At 51.3% G+C, this 23,274-nt stretch overlaps 10 protein-coding genes across 10 annotated transcripts; 5 read left to right on the forward strand and 5 right to left on the reverse strand.

The window, feature by feature from the left end:
• Nucleotides 1-169: 169 nt before the first annotated feature.
• Nucleotides 170-1,237, reverse strand: J4E82_003416 (uncharacterized protein; the record flags this gene model as incomplete). Its single annotated transcript, XM_051729703.1, has 2 exons — nucleotides 170-863; nucleotides 930-1,237. 2 exons carry the CDS (start codon nucleotides 1,235-1,237, stop codon nucleotides 170-172), a joined length of 1,002 nt encoding a protein of 333 aa, XP_051590377.1.
• Nucleotides 1,238-1,570: 333 nt separating this feature from the next.
• J4E82_003417 (uncharacterized protein) lies at nucleotides 1,571-2,008 on the forward strand (the record flags this gene model as incomplete). Its single annotated transcript, XM_051729704.1, has 1 exon — nucleotides 1,571-2,008. The coding sequence occupies one exon, from the start codon at nucleotides 1,571-1,573 to the stop codon at nucleotides 2,006-2,008; it is 438 nt and encodes a 145-aa protein (XP_051590378.1).
• Nucleotides 2,009-2,638: 630 nt separating this feature from the next.
• J4E82_003418 (uncharacterized protein) lies at nucleotides 2,639-4,268 on the reverse strand (the record flags this gene model as incomplete). The annotated part of the gene is made up of 2 exons (XM_051729705.1): nucleotides 2,639-4,168; nucleotides 4,218-4,268. 2 exons carry the CDS (start codon nucleotides 4,266-4,268, stop codon nucleotides 2,639-2,641), a joined length of 1,581 nt encoding a protein of 526 aa, XP_051590379.1.
• A 1,631-nt stretch (nucleotides 4,269-5,899) lies between these two features.
• J4E82_003419 (uncharacterized protein) lies at nucleotides 5,900-6,611 on the forward strand (the record flags this gene model as incomplete). Its single annotated transcript, XM_051729706.1, has 3 exons — nucleotides 5,900-5,905; nucleotides 6,037-6,536; nucleotides 6,587-6,611. 3 exons carry the CDS (start codon nucleotides 5,900-5,902, stop codon nucleotides 6,609-6,611), a joined length of 531 nt encoding a protein of 176 aa, XP_051590380.1.
• A 369-nt stretch (nucleotides 6,612-6,980) lies between these two features.
• On the forward strand, nucleotides 6,981-9,107 carry J4E82_003420 (uncharacterized protein; the record flags this gene model as incomplete). The annotated part of the gene is made up of 5 exons (XM_051729707.1): nucleotides 6,981-7,206; nucleotides 7,256-7,458; nucleotides 7,508-7,842; nucleotides 7,890-8,961; nucleotides 9,039-9,107. The coding sequence occupies 5 exons, from the start codon at nucleotides 6,981-6,983 to the stop codon at nucleotides 9,105-9,107; spliced, it is 1,905 nt and encodes a 634-aa protein (XP_051590381.1).
• A 1,509-nt stretch (nucleotides 9,108-10,616) lies between these two features.
• Nucleotides 10,617-11,754, forward strand: J4E82_003421 (uncharacterized protein; the record flags this gene model as incomplete). Its single annotated transcript, XM_051729708.1, has 3 exons — nucleotides 10,617-10,854; nucleotides 10,921-11,162; nucleotides 11,227-11,754. 3 exons carry the CDS (start codon nucleotides 10,617-10,619, stop codon nucleotides 11,752-11,754), a joined length of 1,008 nt encoding a protein of 335 aa, XP_051590382.1.
• Nucleotides 11,755-11,868: 114 nt separating this feature from the next.
• Nucleotides 11,869-12,940, reverse strand: J4E82_003422 (uncharacterized protein; the record flags this gene model as incomplete). Its single annotated transcript, XM_051729709.1, has 2 exons — nucleotides 11,869-12,791; nucleotides 12,907-12,940. 2 exons carry the CDS (start codon nucleotides 12,938-12,940, stop codon nucleotides 11,869-11,871), a joined length of 957 nt encoding a protein of 318 aa, XP_051590383.1.
• Nucleotides 12,941-13,541: 601 nt separating this feature from the next.
• Nucleotides 13,542-14,888, reverse strand: J4E82_003423 (uncharacterized protein; the record flags this gene model as incomplete). Its single annotated transcript, XM_051729710.1, has 2 exons — nucleotides 13,542-14,582; nucleotides 14,649-14,888. 2 exons carry the CDS (start codon nucleotides 14,886-14,888, stop codon nucleotides 13,542-13,544), a joined length of 1,281 nt encoding a protein of 426 aa, XP_051590384.1.
• Nucleotides 14,889-15,851: 963 nt separating this feature from the next.
• Nucleotides 15,852-16,169, forward strand: J4E82_003424 (uncharacterized protein; the record flags this gene model as incomplete). The annotated part of the gene is made up of 1 exon (XM_051729711.1): nucleotides 15,852-16,169. The coding sequence occupies one exon, from the start codon at nucleotides 15,852-15,854 to the stop codon at nucleotides 16,167-16,169; it is 318 nt and encodes a 105-aa protein (XP_051590385.1).
• A 665-nt stretch (nucleotides 16,170-16,834) lies between these two features.
• J4E82_003425 (uncharacterized protein) lies at nucleotides 16,835-17,098 on the reverse strand (the record flags this gene model as incomplete). Its single annotated transcript, XM_051729712.1, has 1 exon — nucleotides 16,835-17,098. One exon carries the CDS (start codon nucleotides 17,096-17,098, stop codon nucleotides 16,835-16,837), a length of 264 nt encoding a protein of 87 aa, XP_051590386.1.
• Nucleotides 17,099-23,274: the final 6,176 nt, after the last annotated feature.

Genomic DNA, 23,274 nt, shown 5'->3' on the forward strand with positions numbered 1-23,274 from the left:
CAAAACATGTCGGCAGTAGCAGTACATGGTCTTGACAAAGGCTCTTGTAGGTTGAGCAAAACCATAGCTGTTCTATAACCATTTCTCGAATGTGTGATGAACGCTGGTCTTCTCACAAGACTATATGCACGCATGTAGCGAATCTCTTTTCTGTGCTAGATATGTCTTGCTATTGTCTCTCCCGTCTCTTCGGCCGTGGGTTGACAAACTTGTCCTCGTAAACCTCTTGGTCCTCGGGCACCACACCGCTTTCCTGTAGTGCTTTCAACGCCTCTGGCCCCACTACCTTCTGGATTTGATGAATCCTCCACGCAGAAGGTTGGGCAGGTCTCAGCCATGTCAAGCGGCCCTCGATTTGCGTGTCGTGGTGATCGTTGACTGCTTTTTCCGCGCCCTCTTTGGTCCTGAAATCGATGAGGCATAGAAAACTCGGCTCATGTGTCTTTCCTCTGTCGAACCTCGACATTCCGCTGACTGACTCGATCCCGTATTTGCCGAATTGTCGCTCAATGATTGTCTCTGCGTTCTGTACCGCCACGGCAAAGCGTTTGTTTGTGGACCATCCGGGTGTCTCGACCGAAAGTACAATGCGGCGACGTTCAAGTAACGGACGCATAGCATCATATGCAGCGGTGCCTTCGTCAATGAAGTAGCGAGAGCCAAAAGGCCCGCCCTTCCGCTGCTCACTTTTCTCCCAGCTGAAGTCAGCGTTCAAGGGCTTAACAACCAGTGATTTGCCCTGTGCCTCGAAGCCGTTAAGCTCCTTAATGGCCTTGGTAGCTTCTGCTTCACTACCAAGCTCGACGAAACATGTGATAGCGTTCATAAAAGTGAAGCGATCAACACGCATCAGTAATCTCTTGCTAATTGGCCGTTAGCTCAAAATTCATACGACGAGATGTATAGCGTAGATGCTTCGTGACACATACATGGTGCATCCCTTAGAACGTAGTATCTGTTCAATGTCCGTTTTTGCCCATCGTTTTGGCACTGTCATCATGACAGCTTCTGATGAAGAGCCCGCGGACGTTGACGGAGCGCGTGCATCAGTAAGTGCGATCTCTGGCCCTCTCGATGGAGTCTGAACAATGTCTTCCCGGCTGCGTTGATTGGCAGTGAAACCTCGCTTTGAAATTGATGTTCTGATCGATGGGATAAGTGATGGAGCGACGCGTATTGACGGTGTCGCCAGGGGAAAGGAACAGCGCCCGCGCGATAGTAACCTTGGTACAGCCATCGTGCAACACAACAAATCCTAGTCTGACAGTTTGTATATTCGGAGTTGATGACAGCAAGTAGTGTTGATTCGAGGTCGCCGCTCGTAACGATCGCACTAAACAGAAAAAGATCCTTGGCGTGTCCCATTCTTATCGATAAGACGGCAACGGGCCACTAGCCCAGGAACACCACTGTCCACGAGTGCGTAGAATTGTCTCTAGATCTTCCTAACGAGGCCTGATTTGTGTAGCAACGGCCATTGGCTTGTACATTGGGAAAACTTGGATTACTCTATGGCTTTGACTTTCTTTCTCACGGTCTATCACAATCCTCACGGCCCGCAACATCAGCAATGGCCTACGATCGGGATGTGGTAGTTTGTTGTTTCAAGCGACATTACGAGCTCTTAGTGAGATCAGCCTACTTCGATTCCGCAGAGATCCGGTACCCTCCAGATGAAGGCTGGAGCGATGAGCAGCTTGCTGTTGACATCATGCGTGCTTTCGGCCGCTCAGAGGAAGTAATCGATCTCCTCCGGCATCTACCTTACATCAAACAGCTCGACGGTGACAGCAAAGACGAAGTATACTTCCAAACCCGACATCTTAGCTATCTACGCGATACCTGGCCGTTCAAATCCTTGACTGTTGAAAAATGCCAAGGGAAACAGCTATTTGACAAACTGTTGATGCCGAGTCCTGAAGACTGGCCAGCTGGTTTCATTGCCTTGACGCAAGACATATATGCAACATGGTGGATAATGGATACTACGAAAGGTTTGGCAATATGACCTATACACGTAGACCACCAGAGGACTAACATTCATGCCAGGCATCTTACATGCAGTGGGTACAGGTTATGTAGAGCCACCAAAGGATGAGCCTTGGCTTTTGGGGTCTGTTCCACATGACATTCGAGAATATTTTGACGAAATCTACAAGGAAATTGAAGGATTGACAATGGTTCCTTGTCCGAAGGGGAACAACTCCTGGAACAGGACAGTACAGCCGTACACATGGGAGATCGGAAGTGTATGTTTTGTCTTGTTGAGATTGATGATGCTTTACTGATGTTTACAAATCAGGTTGTGAGTCAAACGTTACGGAAGCATGGCTGGCCCGATCGTCTGGATCGAGACGGGTATCTCGAGGAGCTCGAGCGGGTACGTCCAGAGGGTTGATTTGGACCGGAGGTATACCATTTCGAAAAGATACTCCACTCTCCAGGTACGAGCAAGCACCCATAATGTCCAAAAACTGAGAAATATGCTTAAGCTTCTGGAGCAATGTTGATGAACAACATCATTGGCGTTAAGTGCAGGCTCCCACGCCGAATATCAAGTTATACCTAGCTCAACAAGTGCTCTTATCTCCAATACCAATGTCAGTGAGTACTGCGACCAAGTGCTATTGCTATGAAACTATGCTCTAGCCCTAAACTGTAGGATTGGTCCGTCCTTCTTGCTTGCGAATACGTCCATGATCTGATATTCAGATGCCCTGGTCCTTCCGACTTCCAAATCTTTGCTTCCAGCACCCAACGTTGTGCCCGGTGCTAGTCTCAAATCATACAAGAAAAGCACTCTTGCGATCGTCACCGTCAGCTCAACATACGCTAGACCCTTGCCAATGCATCCACGGGGACCGATGCTGAAGGGATTGTATGCTGACTGCGCTGCCTGAAGGCTGCTGTGAAGCGGGTTTGCGGAAGGATCAGAAAGCCACCGCTCTGGGATGAAATCGAAAGGTTGAGGGAAGTAATCGGCGTTGTGATGGATCGTGTAGATAGGAACGCCCACGTCGACGCCGGCGGGGATATGATGACCATCAATGTCCATACCACCCGAGAGCACTTCTCGTGGGAGAGCACCAGCGACAGGGGGTGTCATACGCATGGTCTCGTCAATGCAGGCGCGCAGAAATGAGCAGCCGCTGAGCTTGGGTCCAGTCACGATCTCTTCAACATCAGCAAAAGCTTCCCGAATTTCTTTGCAGACCTTTTGCATCGCTGAAGGGTTGTGTGCGAGGTAGAAGAAGGCACCAGACATTGCTGTCGAGGTCGTATCGGAACCCGCGATGATCAGCAGATTTGACTCGCCCCAAAGCTCATCCATGCTGAAGCCCTTGCCGGTTTCCGGATCCTTCGCGTTAAGAAGGTAGTAGAAGAAGTCTTTACGGTCGACATCTACGCCCAACTTCGTGCGCTCCATGGCTTGGCCCTTGCTGTACTGCATGTACTGCGCTCGTTGGCCTGCAATTTTACGGAAGAAGAGCTTGTCCAAATGCCAGTTGTGGATGGTAAGGTGCGTTCCACAGATGAGATGCCTGTGTGCCGCGTTACCAACCAGCTGTGTCGCAAACCGATTGACAGGGCTTTCCAACATGCCGAAAGCTTTGCCAAATACCAAATCACCCATGATGTCGAAAACTAACCACTCGCACCAATGTGCAGCATTCCACGCGTCGTTCCAGCCACCATCTTTCTCGTCGGCTAAGCCCTTCTCAGCGGACCAGTTGTTGCTCTTGCGTCCAAGCAGTTCGCAACCGACACGTACGTTGGCCAGGATGTATTTCTCTAAGCTCTTGATCGCGGAGTCACTGAATGCATGGCTCATGACTCGCCTCTTGCGCGCATGCTGCATTTTGTCGACTGCGCTATGTACGCTAACGGCCTTTGGTGTGCTGGGAAATGCATGGTAGAAAGATGCCTTCTTGACATTTGATCGGAATCCATAGATAGTCTTGAGACCAGTGGCGGTGTTGACGGAAAGCAGATTAGGTCCAAGGCGCACGTAAGGTCCGTATTGCTCGTGTGCGCGGTGGAAAGCAAGGTGCCGGGAACCTTTGTAGGCATAGTATGCTAGATAAATGTCGGTGATCTTTGCAAGGAAGGGTCCTGGGTAGGAGGCGAGGGGATGGAAGGTCAGGCGGTAGACGATGACCCCGAATATCTGGGTGTAATGTTAGTTGAGAGTGAAGCGGATACGCGGAGCAACGTACGTAGAGAAGCAGCACTCCAAAGATGGAAGCCAGCAGGGATAAAATTGCCATATTGGCGATGACTTTGAGCAAGCTGAGTATGCGATGTTATTGATTTGCACCAAAGCTCATTGCCACAAATATTCCCTTGATGGACAACTTGTGTACAACGCTTGACTATCCGCTACAAAGTTGTGCAGATAAGCTCCCTAAGTACTCATTTGCCTTCCACCACCATCCGCAGCTCCCCCAATACCCTCCCTGTTCCCAATCCATCGCGATGACAAAGTGCATCAGCATTGTGGAGTAGTCTCGTGCCCTTTTCATCGCATAATCGGCGAGCGGGTGTCTTGGGTATACGTTCCGGTGTGTCACGGCTAACGTCGGATAGTCGTGCAAATTACACCACTCCAATCACGTGGGACGGATACCTCAGCAAGCGAGGACGCTAACGCGGATACTGGTGCTGTCCCTACTTTTCGCGGCCAGGAAGGGCGCGGATATCCTGCGCGTAAGCATGGGAGGTATAGAGATCGAGCTAGAGTGTGTGGTCAAGACTCATTTCGCATTAGGCGTAGCTATAGATGCATATGCAGGTGCAAGGTTTACAAAGAGTGACTATAGTTGATGAGTTGCGGAATCAAGCATTAAACATGTCACCTAGATATGCTAAGATCATGCTCATTACAAGTACAACCGATTCTTTCGCAACGGCGCTGTATTTGTCGTATCACTGAAGGCGATCCTCCCCACTGCACCCTCAGGCCTTATATCTTGGATCTTGACCCATTTGTCTCTCAAGAGCCTCGAACGTTCAGCGCCATCGATACTGCTCGCAGGTGTTTGTACACCGATGTACGGCGAGTCTCTAGTCAGCACCCAGATGTTGCCTAAGAAATCTGATATGTGCATCAAGCAACGCAGAAGAATGTTGGCCGCAGCGCTAATGGTAAGGAAGATCGCCGATGTAAACTATAGAAGGAACCACGACTTTTTGACGTAGTATGCTGGGGAAGTGAATGTAGTCCAGGGGCCGGTAGTCTTTGCCCAGAAACTGTCATGATTTTCCAGGGATGCGACATCACTCCCAACCATGCATACGAAGTTGAAATTTGCGCATAGATACGTATTCAAAACCATACCTAGCCAGGCGGTCAGAGAAGATATGAAGCGGAAGGTCTTCGTACCACCAATCTAGCGAATTCCGAATCAAGGATTGGAAGGCTAAGGAGGAATCTTTGAACCATTGTTCGAGAAAACTAGATTCCTACGGGTGCAAACTGGCCATCGTAAACGTCATGTATCGGAGGATTTGGTACATCCTGTCAACGTCAAGCGCTGTGAGATTTGGTCTATTCTCATGGTTACGACGCATTTTGATCGTGTGGCAAGCTGAACGAGGAATCCACATGCGCCAACATATGGGCACGTCACAAGAGATGACTGAAAAGCTGCTCATGTTCGAGAGTTGTAGCGCAAGAGTATGAGCATACTGCGGTGCTGTGTAGACGACTTTCGAGTGGTGAATGGTCGACGAATGAGAAGGCACGAGTATCAAAGCGGATAGCGCCGTCTTGGCAGACATCGAGCTTCACGAACATCACCAAGCGTCACTATAGTTTGTCCAAACGCGCAACAGCACGACACCTGCCCATTGACCTATTTCGACCCTTGCAGCCTGCCTGGAAGGACGCGCTCTCGAGATGTCGGTGGCCAAGAATGTGAAGACTACGGTCTTTTCGGTACGGCGCCCATGACCCGATCTCGACGTGCCTTTGCCCTGCCGCCCCTCTCCCGCCATCCACCGCTTCGGGAGGAAGTACTAATCGTATGTATACAGAAATACACCGTTCAGCCCACTGGAATCTATGCCGCCATCAACAGGCTCTTCGCGCTCGACCCCAAGCGGTCCACGGGTATCCCCATGAACCCGCAATTCCGCAACCCACCCCCAGGCGGTCTCGACCCCAACGCGTACGACGACCCTGTTACTGTTCCTGCTGCCGACATCGCCGAGAACCCATACTGGAAGCGCGACGTGCGACGACGATACCCCAGGCTCTCGACTGTCACGCAGTCTGACGCAGTTGCGCTGCTGGAAGTTGGAAGCGCGGCAGCACCCAAGCAGGAGCTGATTGGCGAGGCAGGCACAAAATCGCTGGTAGCTGCGCAAGAGGAAGGTGCCAAGGGACTGGCCGTTGCATTTGAGAAGAACACCGGACTCGCAAAGGATGTACTAGGTCCTGGTGGCATGCCTCCACTACCAAGCGGGCTGCACGTCCACGGTGTTGCTGGACAGAAGCGATACGAGCTGGAGAGCGAGCAGTCGTACGGCACAGCGTAAGTTTTCCGGAAATGGGTTGTCCATGAGCAGTGCTGACTTAGAACAGATACCCATGCCGGACGTTCGCTTAAATTACCAGAGGAACTGTGTAGGTAGTAAAGGCAGTCCAATTTCTGTACATATGAAGACTTCACCTGCATATGGCTTGTGTAGTCACCTGTGATCTTTGTTTTGGTTTCCATCACAAATGCGTGTGAATGCCTGATTCTTGTCTCTCTCTCTCTTGTCATTTGTACGCCTTGTCAGTTCATTCGACACGTGCACTTTACCGCTCTCTTGAGTCTTTCACTTCGCCCAGAACCGCAAGCACGATCTGATTTGTTTGTCTTGGCGTTGTTGACAGCGACTTCCTCGCCCTCACTCCTGCATCTTGACTGCACCTCGCTGTCACATCCCGCGCCACTTCTTTCGCTGCTGCACATATCATCGCAACCAAAACCATGAGCACCGTCTCTGAGAAGGTATCATCGGAGCTGGGTGCTGCTCCCCTCAACTTCATCTACGCCTGCTCCGTATGTTGCGCTTCCTTCGCCGATGTATACGAAGGTCACAAGGAGACCGTTCATGGTCTGTCAGATGGAATCAACCCTAAAGAACGCCTTGTGACACGGCTCTATCTCGCCAGTTGCTGCCATGTCTTCTGCAGCAGTCACCTGGAGGGTGGCGGTAAGTCGCGCGCAACCCAATATGAGGAAGCTGCTGACGCTCGCGATAGGACCACCCTTCCATGCTGCTGGACAGCGACCTAAAGCAAAATGCCCCGTTTGTGTCAAGGAGAAAGGCGGGAGCGAGCCTCAGGATCTCTTCTCGATCCGCGGCTTCAACAAGGACGAGTACGATTCTCAGATCCCGCCTGCATGGTTTACTGCGCCTCCCATCCGGCTCGATGGTAGCGGCAAAGAAATGGAAGCACTGCGCGTATGTCGCCCTGCCTGTATAGTCTCTGCTTCTAGCTAAGAATGACTAGTTTCAATATATTGCGCTTATTCGGTACTGCCAGAACGCCCATGCTACCCGCAAGCCCCTCCAGCAGGCCTATACAGAAACGGAGCAGAAACTGGCTAATACGCAGGAACTCTTTTCGAAGGAGCGCGAAAAAGCCCTCAGTCTCCAGCAGGAGAACGAGCGACTACGGTTGCAGAAGGATCAGTTCGGAGCCATGAAAGCTGAAGTCCGACGACTACAAGGCCTTGAAAAAGAAATTGCGCATCTCCGTGATGTTAATCCAAAAGACCTAGAGACCTTTCTGGCCAACAAGTCAGCAATCCGCCACTACTTGAAGCTTGTTCCTATGCTAGTCGAGTAGGCTGATCATGCCGTGCATAAGAGAAGATCGCTAACTGGTCTAGTCAAAACGGAAGGATGCAGGAGCGTCTTCGCCAACTCGGCTTTGCAATGGCACTAGAACCTATACCCAACTTTGAAGGAATCGATCCTCACGCATTTGATAGCGACGAGGCTCTGCCTGAAGACATCGGGCACCCCGGTGCCAAGCTGCGAACGACAGCATCAAGCCATACTGTGGGCAGGTCGGCGCATACAACAGGAAGAATGGGAACAGCATCCTCAGGCTCATTTATCCAGCGGCCTATGAAGCGACAACGCCTCGATTCGCCCCTTCCTAACAACACGCAAGTCGATCCTCCTTCAAGTCGTGATGCCATGCCACCTCCACCAAAGCCGATGTCTAGGATGCAGTCCATGCGCAAAATGCTTCCAGGTTTCCGAAAAAAGTCTTCAATCGATCGCTCAAATGACATCGCGGGCGATGTTTTCGAAGACAATAACGACGTTCAGATGTACGACAACGGATATTGGCGAGACACTGGAGCTGATCGACGCCCTGGACACGACGATTTCCGCAGCGAGACGCCCTATATGTCAGGAGCACTTCCTGTAGAACAGTCATTCCATGTCTCTGATCCCCGAGAGTCACAACTCCTTCCTAGTATGGGCTTCTATGACAACCGATCAGACTTTACGTTCCGGGCCTCTTCTCCGGTCAAATTGGACAAGCAAGGCAATAGTGATCGTCCTGTCGATTTACCTACCGAGCGTTCATACATTCGGCTGATGGATGGGTTGTCAAGCGACAGTGGAGTAGAGCTAGGCTTGAAGGATCCTCGCAAGCAACCGAACACAATTGACCGTGCGAATGGCGAGAACAGGCAAGTGTTGCATGGTTTTCTGAACGAGGACAATCCACAAGGTGTTGATTACGAAAAGCGTTGGGATCTTGGACATCCGTTCATGCACCAATCGCCATTCAGATCTTCCACCTCTACCGATGTTCACGGTTATCTTCCTAGCCACCACCAGACTAACGGATTTACGAACAGAGTGCACAACGTCTCGGATATTAGTCCCGCCACACCGGCACCTAGATGGCAACAACATCGTGGTCACAAAATCGAGAGTGTAGTAAGTCCCTATTTCCGGAACGGTCTTGACCAGGCCCAAATTATCTCGTCACCCAGCCGCGCTGAACCTCAGGATAGTTCAAATCGTTCCGGCGGCTATCAGTCACAAAAGCCAAGGACGAACCATCACAAGATCGGCTGGGTTGAGCCTCGCAGTCTCAACGCACTTTCATTCTTCGATTCACCGGTTGATTCTAGAAATGAGCCTATCGAAGTGGACCACCGGCGCAAGTTGGTAGGATTAGTACCGACGCCTTTAGCACAGCAGTATCAGAGATGCCGTCTTGATTCGCGTGGCTCCATTACGCCACAGGAATCGAGACGTTTATCACACACCAACGACACCGCCTATGACTTTTCCAATGATCGGACATTTTACAATACAAAAGCGCCTATACATACGCAAGCTGCGATCAATGTAGCGTCTGCGAATCGTCTCTCACATTCCCGCATCGGTAAAGTGCCCTCTGCTATGCCTTCGATCATTGCAAGCCGCCCATTCGCTCGTACGCAACCTCAATGGGAGAACCTGCAACGAGCAGGTGTGAGGAGTAGCCGCAACGCTTCGGACAGTGCTGCTAGAGGTAATCATGCGGTGCCATCGAGGGATGTCTTCCCTAGCGCTAGTCGGCGTAGCGTTAGACGTTGAGGGAAGTACAGAACTTTATTGTGCCTCAGCGTCTACGTTGAGTTACGCGGTTCATAGCCTTGAAGAAAACTCTTCCCATGTCGGGATCCAATGTATGCATCATCAGGAAACCAACCCATAGGGTCTTCAATATTGCAAATCATAATATGCCTATCTGTGTACTCGCGTCGCGATAGATGTTCCGGGTTCGATTTACCTCAAGCTTGTATCTAGATTCCCGTGCTGACGGCTTTTGAACACCACGACCGCAGCATGCGACATGGAGATTCGCACCACATTCCACAGATCTTCCCGTGCGATGATCGGAAACCTCTTACCGTGAACGGATTTGTTAATTCGCATCACGTTCAATCAAGAGTTTGCCCTGCGATGCTTAGCATGCTCGAGCGTTGCCCTTCTCGACACGGAGCTTGTGTGCTCACCTCACATGTAGGTAGACTATAGGGAGATGAGAAACTAGCGCGAATATGGTAAGGACCAAGGAGAATTAATATGCGACGAATATGCAACGAAGCTTCCTCGGCATGCAAGGGCCGTTGCCGGCCGCCCATGACGTCTTCATTGGCGGACTATCATGCGCAATTCGACGTTTCATACACACAACTGAAATCTCCTTGTCGACGTTGAAGATCTGAACAGCTGGCGCGATGTTTCAACTCGACGGATTTCCTTTGTTTCCGGTCTCCCCACGAATGGTGACCCCTGCATCCCCGCAAAAGCCACTGCGCATGACCCACGTTCCTGGTCATTCAAGCTTCCTTTAATATACCTAAGCAATTTATCCCGCACCACGGCTCCCAGGCTTCAGAACCATGATGCCACATTCGGCCTTTTCATATTGGCATCAGATGAAGACCCGCTCATTGCCGTGGGAGGAACGGAGGGGATGGCCCGTTCAGCTGTGGGGCGTTTAGTTATTGCAATGCGAACTATATACGGTATAAGAACGATGCTTGCTCAGTACGTGAATTGTAGGATCATACGAGCATACTCCAACTCTCCACACCATGCTTTTCAACAGTCTTTTGGCGGCTGCCGCTTTGGCCAGCACCGCTTTCGCGGCCCCAGCTGAGGAACGCCAAACCTCCGCGCGCAAGATGAAGTGGTTTGGTATCAATGAGTCTGGTGCGGAGTTTGGTGAGAAGAACTTCACAGGTGTTTACGGAAAGGAGTACACATGGTACGATCTGAACACAATCGACAAGTTCATGGCAGAAGGGATGAACATGTTCCGTTTGAACTTCCGTAAGCTATCCTATCTTGATACCCAATATCACAATCGTTCCAAAATGTGAGACTAACAACATCCAGTAATGGAGCGCCTAACTCCCAACTCCCTCACGGCCGAGTTTGACCCTCTCTACCTAGGCAACCTGACCCAACAAGTAAACCATATCACCTCAAAAGGCTCCTACGCCATGATCCAACCGCACAACTACGGTCGCTTTCTCGGCAACATCATCACCGACACAGCCGCCTTCAAGACATGGTGGACAAACGTCGCCGCAGAATACAAAGACAACGAACTCGTCGTCTTCGACACAAACAACGAAGTAAGTTGTGCCTACACGAACTGCATGTGAAACATACACTGACTTCGTATTTTCAAATCTGCAGTACCACGACATGGACCAGCAGCTCGTCTTCGATCTCAACCAAGCTGCCATCGATGGTGTACGTGCCGCCGGTGCAACCAAACAATACATTACCCCTGAGGGAAACAGCTGGACTGGTGCATGGACATGGATTAGCTCTGGCAACGGTGCTAGTCTGGTCAACTTGAAGGACCCGCAGAACAAGCTTGTTTACCAAATGCACCAGTACCTCGATACCGATGGGTCTGGTACCTCTGCCAACTGCGTCAGCGCTACGATTTTCAAGGAGAGGCTTCAGGCGGCGACGAAATGGCTCAAGGATAACAAGAAGCAAGGTCTTATCGGCGAGTTTGCGGGTGGCAATAATGCGCAGTGTATTTCTGCGCTGCAGGATGGACTGAAGTACATGGGTGCTAACAGTGATGTTTGGCTTGGAGGTATTTGGTGGGCTGCTGGTCCATGGTGGGGTGATTACATTTACAACATGGAGCCCACCACTGGTGTGGCTTGGACGGGGATTTTGCCGAAGATCAAGAGCTACTTCTTGTAGATGAGATGACTGAAGAGGTTGAACCTTGAAGCGCTGTATGTACTTGAGCTTCGTTTCTTGTAAATATTCTTATACAAAAACATTCCTCATCCTCCACTCTTGCAGATGCTCAGCCTACGGCTTACCTTCCCAAGCTTTGGTCAGATACTCCTCCGCGCCCATGAACTTGTAGTCTGGGAACCGCTGATTGAACTCGTCACTAACAACCCAGCCACCACTGCTAATCGCCTCAAAGAACATGAGGACAAACTGCTTGCTAAACGCCTCTCTCACATCATCTCCAACCGTGGGATGACTAATTAGCGGCAGCCAGCTTGCCTTCAACTCTCCCTTGGCAATATCCTCACTCTTCACGTACTCGACCTTCCAGTCTCCTCCCCTAATCTTCTTGCCCAGAGCGAGCAGGTCGTTGATGGTAGTGCGATAGCCTGTGATACCACCGACCTTGGGCCACGGACGCGTGTCATCGAGGGCGCGAGCGAGGATCTCAGCATCGTCTTGAATGGCAGTAATGACAAGGGGTTGGTTTCCGTCATCAAGAACCATAGCACGTCGGTTTTCGAAGTCGAGGAAGAAGGGCCAGGTGATGAGATCGCGTTCGAGCGGGTATGGATGCGCAAAGTAGTCCATGAAGATGGATGGCTGGAAGAGACAGTATTGCATGGATCCCAGTTCACCTTTGCTGTCAAGTTCTTCGAGATACTTTCTGATGAAGTCTTTGTTCTCGTAACTTGGGACGCCGCTGTAGTTTGCGATACCCCACTCGCTAGGTGCAAAGCGTGAGACGCCTGCCGCAATTGATGCATGGATTAGGTTCTTCTGGGCTACGTTGTCTACGTCTAAGTGGACAACGAAGAAAGATAGGACCGTATGGAAGCCCGCGAGAGCACTAGTGAGGGCATCGCGATCCGTGTAGTCTACTTGCTTGTAGGTGACCTTGGAAGATGGGTGAGGTTTTGTTGGGGCGGAGCGAGTGAAGATGGTGATGTCGTGATTGCCGGACGCGATTACATTTTTGAGGAAATTAGTTGCGACGTCTATGGGATGTATCAGTAGAGGATAGGAGAGTTTGATTTAGAGCTAAGGACAGCTTTCATATGGTACTGATATCAAGGTGGGGTAGGTATGAATGGAAAGAAGAGGGAAACATACTTCCAGTGCCACCTGCTACCGCGATTTTGACCATGATGGCTCACTCTTTGCAAAATTGTATACAATTGACTTTGACGCGAATGAGTCAGCTGTAGAGAGTTCAGGCGTTGAGCTTCTTTCTTTGTATCGTCGCATCCATGGATCCGCTTTTGGTCCGCAGTTTTAGGCGTGTCTTCGGCAGATGACGGCATCGGTCATGACTCGTGCCACAAACCTCCAACTTTCGAAGCCATAATGGCGATTGTTGACACCCTCAATGCTTGTTTAGTCGGCGACTGCCTCAATCCAAGGTAGATGTGTGATAAGCTGCCCCTTGGTATAGCGGAGTTGTACGGAGTTTGGCGGGGATAAGCAGTTTGCACCAGTTGCAGACAGGGCGTAATATTGCAAGGCTTGATGTTTAGCTGATGATTGTCAATCAAGAAATTTCAATGGTGCGCATAGCAAGAGTTCCTGAAACGTCTTTGTAGGATGCTGCGAGGCAGATTGTTCATAGTTCAGCTGATTCGACCTTTCTCGGCAGCCTTTGAGCAAATGAGGTGGAAGAGGCGAGTGAAAGACGAACATGGCAAATTGCGTGACGGAAAGATATCCGGTAGGAAGGAGCTAAGAAATGCCAACCGAATGTCAAGCCCTCAAGCATCGATCAATGGAACCTCTGGTAAAGGTTTCTCGGGTAGCGGTTTGCTTGGCAGCGGCTTCAACGCATCCGTATACGCCGGTGGTCTCGAGGAGCTGCCTTCCTCCGGGTCGTCTCTATACGCGCCATGTGCATCCAGAAGAGCGCCCTCTTCTTCAGCCACCCTCTCCCTCCTCATGTTCTCCCAGACATCCTCCATGCCATCCCACTTCATGAGCTCACGCTGCGCGACGATCCACCAGTAAAGCTTCCAGAAAAGGAACAGGGCAAGCAAACCGCCAATAACACTGCTGGAGATGATCCAGAACAAAGGCCAGTCCCTCCAGTGGACAAACTCGCCGAACATGTCGCGAAGAGTTCCTTTCTTGCCGTAGTAGCCCCATTCTTCTTTGCGATAGAGAAAGCGACTACCCTCTATGTCCCAGACGTCGGTTCCAAGGAAGTGCCCTATCCTACCCCAGATGGTCAAGGGCTTCTTGGCGGGAAAGGTGTAGGCTCGGGCGACCAAGCGCATGTCAACAATTTGATACTCATAGATGTTGTCGTCGGTAATGGCCTGCCCGAAAGGGTCTGCGACCTTGGTTGGTCCTCCTTTGCCACCTCTCTTCAGTAGGGTTCCCTTGATGAGCATCCATAGCATTTTCTGATCCGGACTGTCAAACTTCCAAAGCGGGCCGCTGTCCTCAGAGTATCGTGATTTTCCAATCACATCCAACGCAACGTCCCAGTACTCGGCGTCTGTGTCGTCGCCTCCATGGCTATCGCTCGGGTTCGCAACGTATAGGTAATCGAATGCTATGCGCCAGGAGGACGTCAAGGGTACTGTGCGGCACCATTCTCCAGATCTGCCATTCCCGTTCTTCAGACAATATGGGTCTTCCGACTTCAGGCCAGCGTACAGTTCTGCATGTGAGAGGTTGGAGCGGTATCGCGTGACGTCGAAGGCAGGGGGTGTGGGTATCGTAGGCAAGGGATGTAGCGGGCGATTGTTGAGGAGGACTGTGCGGTTATCGTGGGTGAGGGTTACGTTGAGGAGCTGTAGCGCGCGGTGGTTAGCATGGCCTTAGACACATTTGCGGTTAGGCCTCTTGCTTATACATACAAGTACATGATCACGGTTTACAACTTCGTCGTCTTTGTCGGTATAAGGGCAGTCCTTGCACTCTATCTTCGCAATGTAGGACGATCCGGGTACCACTGCTGCAACGGGTGCGATGGGCGCCTCACACTCTTTGGGCGCTTCCCAGTATCTGTCGAGGCTGCAGTCGAGCACCTTGGGGATGTCTGCAGCGCAGGCCGATGCAACGAGGCCGGCAAGCAGCGAGACGCCGGACAGCAGCATGGTGGGCTGGCTCGTGGTAGAATGACCGAAGGCACCTGCCTGGCGATCCGCTCCTCGCCGCTGTCAGGGGCGTAGCGTGCCACAGCGGCAGGGATATGGCGCGACTAGCCGGCGATCAAGAAGCAAGAACGATGGTTCCCCCACCAAGCTTCTGATCTATTTCGAGCTCGTGGTCGATAAAGACCCTGCACGAGGCGTAGAAAAGCAATATCGGAGGTTGCAGCAATTATTTTAGCTTGCCCTTCAACAAAATCCATCGACATGCAACACCTAGGTTCACCGACCATTCGCAGAATTCCTCTCTCAGGCAACCCTCATGCGATAGATATTGGAGAATCGATTCACACTTGATAGGCCACTGAGGTTGTCTCCACGACGTGCTTCACGTTGAGCAGATCGATCGATGCGAGAGCGAGAATAACAATAGTTGGCCATGTTATACTGGACATTGGGGTGTTAGAGTGTCGCGCGGCTCGAGCCTGCAATGCACTTATATCTACATCTCTCGTTTCAACATTTGCGATGCGACTTGGTGTTATTAATCTGATTGCACAATCTCAGGTGACCTAATCGACTTTGAAGCTTGACAATACAGAAGTAGTAGGAACTCAATGTGAGTCTGCCGCTTGATGGCATGGCAGAGTCAGGGGCGCGCATTGTCTCTAACACCAGATTTCATGCATTCCAGAGTTAGCAGCATTCTAGTTCCCAAGTTCATGTATTTTGTCCGCTGTTCAGCGTTCTACTTCCTGAGATTGTTGGAATGCTTTCGCGTTTGAGGATTCTGCGGAGCGCTGGACCCTATGATGTCATACTATGAGATCACAACGCGTAACACGCGCCAGACTTTAATAACCTACACCCTCGAACTCTTGACTCTCAAACTTACCAACCTGTACTACATACAGTCACAAAAACCCGTGTTACCACAGCCAGATCACTGCCATCTGAACAACCGCCGTCATGTCCAGCTCAACCTTCCAATCATTTTCCACATCCTCGTCCAGCACAACCATCAACGGCCAAACAACCTCGAAATCCGAACAAACCTACACGGACCCCAGTGGTACCCGCACTCAGCGCACACATCAGGCACCAGGTGAAGCGCCTCGTGTCGAGCGATTTGAAACAGATGCTGCAGGCAGACAGCTAGAGGACCCTAGACAGGCGGATGCGAAGCGGATACAGGATGTGACAGAGGAGGAGGATGCCAAGACAAAAGGGAGGCAGTATGAGGAGAGGATGGAGGACGAGTATGCTAAGAGGGAGGGTGGTGCTTGAGTCACGTGCAATGTCAGTTGTCTGTAAGAAGACACGGCATTATGATGGTATTGTCAACCTACAAGCTAATACAGAGCGCCTCTTACTACTTACAAATACGAACAACTTCCAGCTTTAAAGGACTTATTTGTTTGCTAAAAGAGATATCGTCATCCTTGTGATTCTTACTCAATGGCAAGCTGTCATAGCTATACAGATCTACTGATTAGAACCCTTTCCCTCCTATTTTCCATCTCTCCACGAACACGGTGCAGCTTTCATACAAGTTTAGATACCATTGAATAGCTCTCGTGTTGTTAGCTACATGGTTACTGCCAGCTAACCTCGCAGCGACGCCCACTGTCCAGGATACACTCAACTTGTCTGCAACAAAAGATCACCACGCTCTTGATGCCTCCAGGAGATTACATCAAGTCGCAGCAAAGTTTTATAAACATCACAAAACATCAATGAGGTAAACAGCATAGCAGGTGAGATGCGAACGCAGTAGCGCAGACAAGCGCGAAGAGTTCAATTGTCGTTATCTATGCGCCGAAGCGCCGATTCCAGTCCCTAAACCCATACCCAAACCCAAAACCCGTCACAATCCAACCTGAAACTGGACCGAAGAGAACACCAAGCCAAGGAACCAACGAAAAGGCCCACCGCCGGACGTATCGTCATCCTCACCGTCCGTGGTGATCCAGCCAGAACTCGAAGCGGGCCTGGGATAGGCCGTTGAGAAATCTCGCCAGCTCAGCGCCAGACAGGACGTATAACTGCTCGTACGTGAACACGGGGTCTGCTGGCGGACCAGGAGGACCAGGACCGGGTGGTGGCGGTGGTGGCGGCGGCAGCAGCGAACGAAGCCCACCTGATGGTGGTAGAGGAGGGTGAGGAGGCGGCTCGATAGGCCCGTGTGCGTTGACGGTGGAGAAAGGTCGCTCCATGGCGAATGGTCTTGGTGCCGGTGGTGGTGCCGGTATTTTGTGGTTGTTGTGGTTGTTGTGGTTGTTTTGCTGCTTTGCAGCAGGAGGAGAAGAGGATGAGGAAGGATTTGTGATAATGTATCAAATCTTCTTGTCAGGGGCAATGAGAGTGAGGTTGCCAAAGAGTTCAAGACGTATACAAAAGTCGATTGTTTATATAGTCCACAAACTCGTGGTCCCAGCGCCTTGCAGAATCCATGCCAAGACGTGAGTGACGGTGACCTGTACTGAACGACCACCGCTTGGTAGAACCCAAAGAGATGATATCAGTGCTCAGTGCCCTTCAAATGCCCAGCTCGTTTACTCACAAACTTCTCTGGAGTGTGCAGCACCCCAATTGACTTCGCGAGTCGCTGTGGTGACGATATGGGTAAACAGCTTTTTCCGGGGTTCTGCCGGCAACTTGCGACTTCTAATACCATATGGGCGAACAGAGTGTGGTTAGAGGGATCACGAAAATTTTTGGTGTCCATGGCGCAGCATATTGGGTATATATACTGATCAGTCCTCCTTATGATATCCTTCACTGACATCAGAGTTAGCAAGCTTTTAGCCCCCAAGCCATCTGCCCCTGCAGCGCCTAGTCCCAAGCCTCCCAGTATACTGCCCATGTTCAGACAAAGCCAATATACGAAAGCGACCACAGGTATGAACAAAGGGGTTGGAAAGACAAGGGATAAGACAGGAGAATACGTCGTCGTTGTAGCGAGAAGGCAAGAGAGGCAGTAGGAAACGAAGATGAATGCTTACTACGGTGGAGGGAGGAGGAGGATGGCAAGATGGACTGCTGAGATGATACGACGACACCGTATAGAAAGACATGGAGGATAGTAGCAGTATGTATCCAGCATACGGTGGTTGACAGCGGGCAAAACAACCACAATAGAATTTCAAGGCACTTGTTGCGTATTGTCCATGCTCGATGTCGTATGAAACAATTCCCAAAACACATAGCAGACGCCACGCGTAAGCATGTTTCTATACGCATACGCAATAGCAGGGAATTAGGCGCAAGCATGAAGGCCCTATAGAAACGGCTCAAGTGCAACAAACGTCGTATAATTCTTCTTCTGCCCGCTCCACAAGACGTCTATGCCCTTTGTGACGAATGCCTGATCGAGCGTATATGGCGCAGCGCCTGACTGTGTTGAGAAGATGTATGAACTGAATCTTGTCATATGCAGGAAACTCGTAGTGGCTTGGGTAATAAACTTTTGCTCATGGTCTACGACGTGCGGATTGCATCGTGGTGGGGCTAGGTGAAGTGCTTCGTCTCACTCCGTTGGTGGTCGCCTCAGCCTCGACACCCACGACTTCCACGAAATCAAAACGCTTCTTTTGTGATCGACAAGACCCTCGTCGGAGACCTGCGAGTGGTCCGCACATCAGCACCACCACCGAACTTGACGGCACCGTATTTTACAACGGCGGGTTCGATCAGGACCGCGCTCAACCACCCAATGAGTTCGAACCACAGATCTGCGACGTTGTGGACGAAAGGTAAGACCTGGAAAACGTCGGCTGTATCATCCTGTGGGAGACACTAAGCAGGATGACTGTATCACTCGGTGAGGGTGTGGTAAGTGGCTTCTCCTTGGACGCAGAGCTGACTTGCCCAGGGCGCAGACAGTCAAAGGCATGTGACCTCCCACATAGCCTTTTGCTGAGTTTCGATGAACGTACTGCGTCCGGATTGACAGATAGTAGCGATGCGATACACCCGTGGTCAAAATGCCCGTTCCGGTCAAGGCGTGGCTCCTCCGCAGCGGTCAGACTGAGCTCCGAAAACCCTCCTACCTTGAGGCGGCAACCCAAGACAGCGACTAGAAGACATCTCAAGACCTATGGATGGCTAACAGATGTGGCAGTGATCCAGAACGGACGTCGGAGATCGCTTGGTGTCATTTCGGTTCAATACCCTGCTTACGGACGCTCTCAGCAAAGCCACGAAGTGCTTCCCGACCCACCGATACCACAGACATGCCTCGATGATATACGAAAGACCAGAAGCTGATGAGATTCATAGTCATATCAAGCGCGTCAACGCACCAGTCTTGACCAGACTGTTGAGATACCGCTTTGGATTTGGACAGGTCGGTGAAACGGCTGTGACGGCGCTTCTTGAAGCGTATAATACAGAAAAGAAAGCCATGGACAAGTTCGCGCAATCGATCTACATCGTCAAGCTTATAAAAGCAACTCGTAGACAGAACCCGTGGAGCGCGTGATGCTTGTTTGGACAGCGCCCACCACGATGCCTACGATCGCCAATCTACAGCTCACGACAAGTGTAGCGACACACACAAAGAGGTCAAAAACCCTCTGAACGATGCAGTCAGAGGATCAAGGTAGAGCTAGGTATCCCTCGTATATCATAAGGCTCGTGCAACGGAGCAGAGACGTCGCCTCTAAGCACGCCCAGTGTTTGGATGCCCAGTATTTGGATGCCCAGCGGCTGTCTTGACTCTCCGCCGTGAGAAGCAAGGATCACCCATTCGACAACGCATTTGACCAGACGACCTTGCCTTCGCCTTGAAAACGTACAGGATATTTAGAAGTGACACTTCTGAGCTCGATTGCCGTCAAGAGTTGCCGACAGATGGTTTCTCGAGGATAGGGCGCTGATGCGTAGAGCAACGGGGATGGGCATGATCGCATCGGCGACGAAAATGAACACGTCGCAACGAAGTATGCATATGCCGCGAAGTATTGCGCGATTCATTGCTTGTTTTCTGCGGCATCTGACGTCCTCATGTTGGGGGTTCCAAGGACATTCGCGTGTAGCTTCCACGCCGCGTGTCGCAGCAGAATCTTCCCAGCTCTTTCATAACCACAAAACGAATAGTGACCAACAGATGCCTCAGGCTGAGAACTAATGGATAGGCAGCCTTCTCGATAAAGAGGTGAGGTTGGACTGTAAGCATGCCGGCCGAAGTCCGGGAAGCATGACGTGTGGAAGCAAGTGTGGGTCTTCCGCCCAGCCACCCGGATGTTGTGCAGCCGTGAACATCAGTTCTCATCGTCACAGCGAATCTGGCATCTCCGAAACGCTTCAGACCCCTATTCATGGATCAGAGATATGTTCTCGTATGCGACAGAGCATGCGAACGTCAGCAAACATCCGGCGATAAAGAAGAGATACTTACCATTGCGAGCTACGCGGCATACATACGTTCACGACCGCGATGCACGAGACCCGCAGGCTGGATTAGAGTCTGATGATATTGAACATTGAACTTTCTGATGCGCACTCAAACAAGACTCCAGGAAGACTGCCGGCTTTCTCCATCTCCAGTCGCTGCTCGCAACCCTTAAACGTCCACATTATCGGGGTCTCCGACATCTTATAACTATCTCCGCCCTCCAGCTCTTCGGCAATTTTCGACCCTCCAAAAGGTACCAGAATTTGCAACACGGTTCTTCGTCTTCAAATACTTTCATTACCCGATCATCATCCAATCGTTGCTGCCTAGGTGGTAGCTTAGAGTTTGTGGTGTAGATGCTACTGTTGATCGATGTCGCAAAGCTACCTTGACGCGAGGGAGCGCTCGAGCGGTCTACAATAGACTCACTGCGACTCGATACCTTCTCTCCTTGAGATGTACGACCTGAAATTGAGTACTGACGTGCCCGAACGTCCCAGACGCCGTTCAGTTCCGCCCGTAGCAATTCGTTCTCTTCTTGGGCTCTACGATAGTACTCGGCTTCAGATCGCAGACGGAAGATATCTCTTTGTCGGTCCCTGAAGAAGTTAGCGTATGCCTCAAGAGCGGTTTGTATGTGGAAACTGCTTACATGACCGATCGATCACTTCGTTGGATATCCATCGCCGTGATCAACCAAAGCACTCGCATTCTCTTGCAATCCAAGATCATAGCAGGTGAGCTGCTGGAAACAGCAGCCACCAAATCTTTGACTTTGGTGGTCGCGGCGATGGAGATTCGCAACAGAAAGCGTCCTAAAAGTACAATTCTGCGCAAATGCCCAACGTCATTGATGGATAGGGCCCCTACCTCGCCCTATCCAGTCGCCCCCTCCAAGTACCTTGGGGCGTCCTGATGCTCTAATAAAAGCCCGCGAACTAGAAGATGTTAACAACATCCACTGCAGATAAGAATCTTCACACTAACGGATTTCCGATCGGATTCCTGGAACGAAGATACGGCGCTGTTTAAGTCGATGACACGAGATGTATGAGGCGTTACTGTAGGCATTGGCGTAGCCCACGCCAGAGGTATACGGAGAGCTGCCGTTGTACGAAGAGGGCTTCTGGACACCGAAAGACTGACCAGTGTTGGATGTGTAGTTGCGCGAAGCAGCGTATCCTGCGGTGGCAGGCCTCCTCCTAGGACAGACTCACGATGCAGCTGCTGTGGTGTTAGCGGTGGAGCTTGGCATGGTTGTCAATAGGCATACCTCTTCGCACGACTTTGCATCGAGCAGGGTCCCACCCAGCCCGATGAAGGCTCGGAACCTTGATCGGAACGCTTGGTACGGGCAAATGCCCGTGATGTGAAGATTCGGCAAATGCGGTGTGCCTGCCATCTCTGGTATTCAGTGCGGAGATCAAATGTGCGCGAGTGTTGCAGGTAAGGAGGGAGAACGACTGCCTTGTCGCGGGCTTCGCACGGCAGCTGGACATGGAAGCCCAACGACAAGGCCGCCAATGCGAATTCGAGGTTCTTGGGTTGGGGCGATATGTTCGGTGTTGAAGTTTGTGGAACTATCAACAACCCCCGACCCCAAGATTGTCGAGAAGCTCGAGTGCTGGTGCTGAGTTAGTTCGACGAAAAAGTTCAGGGATGTCCGAGAAGAAGCACATATCATGTCGTTCTCCCTCCCACATCATGACGGCCGTGCCGAGGCTACCCAAGTTGTGGGAATCCTATGGCCAAGATAACTGCTTGTCGAGGGCAGCCATCAAAGCACGGCCGTTCATACTCGGTGTGGATCAATTGCATGACTACCCAGCGAGTTAGCAAGTGCTATGATATCACGGGAGCGGTGAGTTGCAAACATACTCCACGCCGATTTGTTGGAAGTTGCGTTTACCGCCGAAGGCTAGCGGACATCCTTGTCTTGTTGAATGCAGCAGCAAACCGGACATGTTTGCGTAGTCGACCGGGGTTCCGGTTTGCAGGAAGATGTCTTTGCCTTCTGCGGCAACGCGCTGTTGTAGCGGATGGAAACGCTATGAGCAACACACGACATCGGCCGGAGTTGAAATCGATCTGAAGCGTCGTGTGTACCATACTAAACGTAATCAGCGTGACATGTATTGGAAGATGATGACGGTGCTTACGCGCTCCACCCACTACGACAGCTCTTTCTGGTCCAGCCCCCCTCCTTAGCAAAGTCGGCGTTGAGTCAAAGCTACTGTGGATCTTGGGATCGTAGACGCTCGACTTGCGCTTGAGAGAAGAGCTGGTACCAGACATGCCAGTGTTGGTGTCGACCTTCAAAGATTAGGTGACTGAGGTCGACACCGACCTGAATAGGCTGAGGCCGGCGCTGAAAAGCGTGTCAGTATTCCAAGAATGTACTAAACTTTTACAAGGGGGCATGAGAGAACCTCTGAGCAAGGCTTGAGTTGTTGTCAAAGGCGGGGTCGCCGATGGTGCTCGCAGTGACTCGGTGCGCTCGAGGAAAGGAGGGGAGCATGCGACTTACTAGAGATAGGTATCCATCGTTGACGGGCCCACCAGGCGAACCTGGAAAAGACGAGCCTGAGCTCGAGGATCTTGTAATCCAAATGTGGGTAGTGGGATGTAGAAGAGATGGAGTTGGGGGTCGGTGGGCAAGCTTATATGGCGCCTCTGTCTAGGCTGCCAGCCTTGTCGCTAAGGCTCGCGACCTCGCGCTCACCACAGGTTGACATTACTGGTGGTGCAGGATGCCCCCGAGGTCGTATCAACACTAGGAGAGTTGGACAAGGTTGCTACGGCCTTTACGGAGCTCTTTGTACCGCTTCACGAACCCTGGGGAGGGTGGTTATTGAGTTATCGGCAGGGTTGAGTAAAGGTTCAGTGAGCTGGACCCTGACTGTTTATATCGAGCTAGGGGTGAGGTAGAAAAAAGGTGTGACCGTGCGGCGTGCTTGGGGCTCACCGAAGGGGTGTAAATGTGGAAGTGCAACA

This window comes from Alternaria postmessia, assembly GCF_024291825.1.
Source record: "Alternaria postmessia strain BMP 2775 chromosome Unknown scaffold_15, whole genome shotgun sequence".
Lineage (NCBI taxonomy): Eukaryota > Fungi > Ascomycota > Dothideomycetes > Pleosporales > Pleosporaceae > Alternaria > Alternaria postmessia.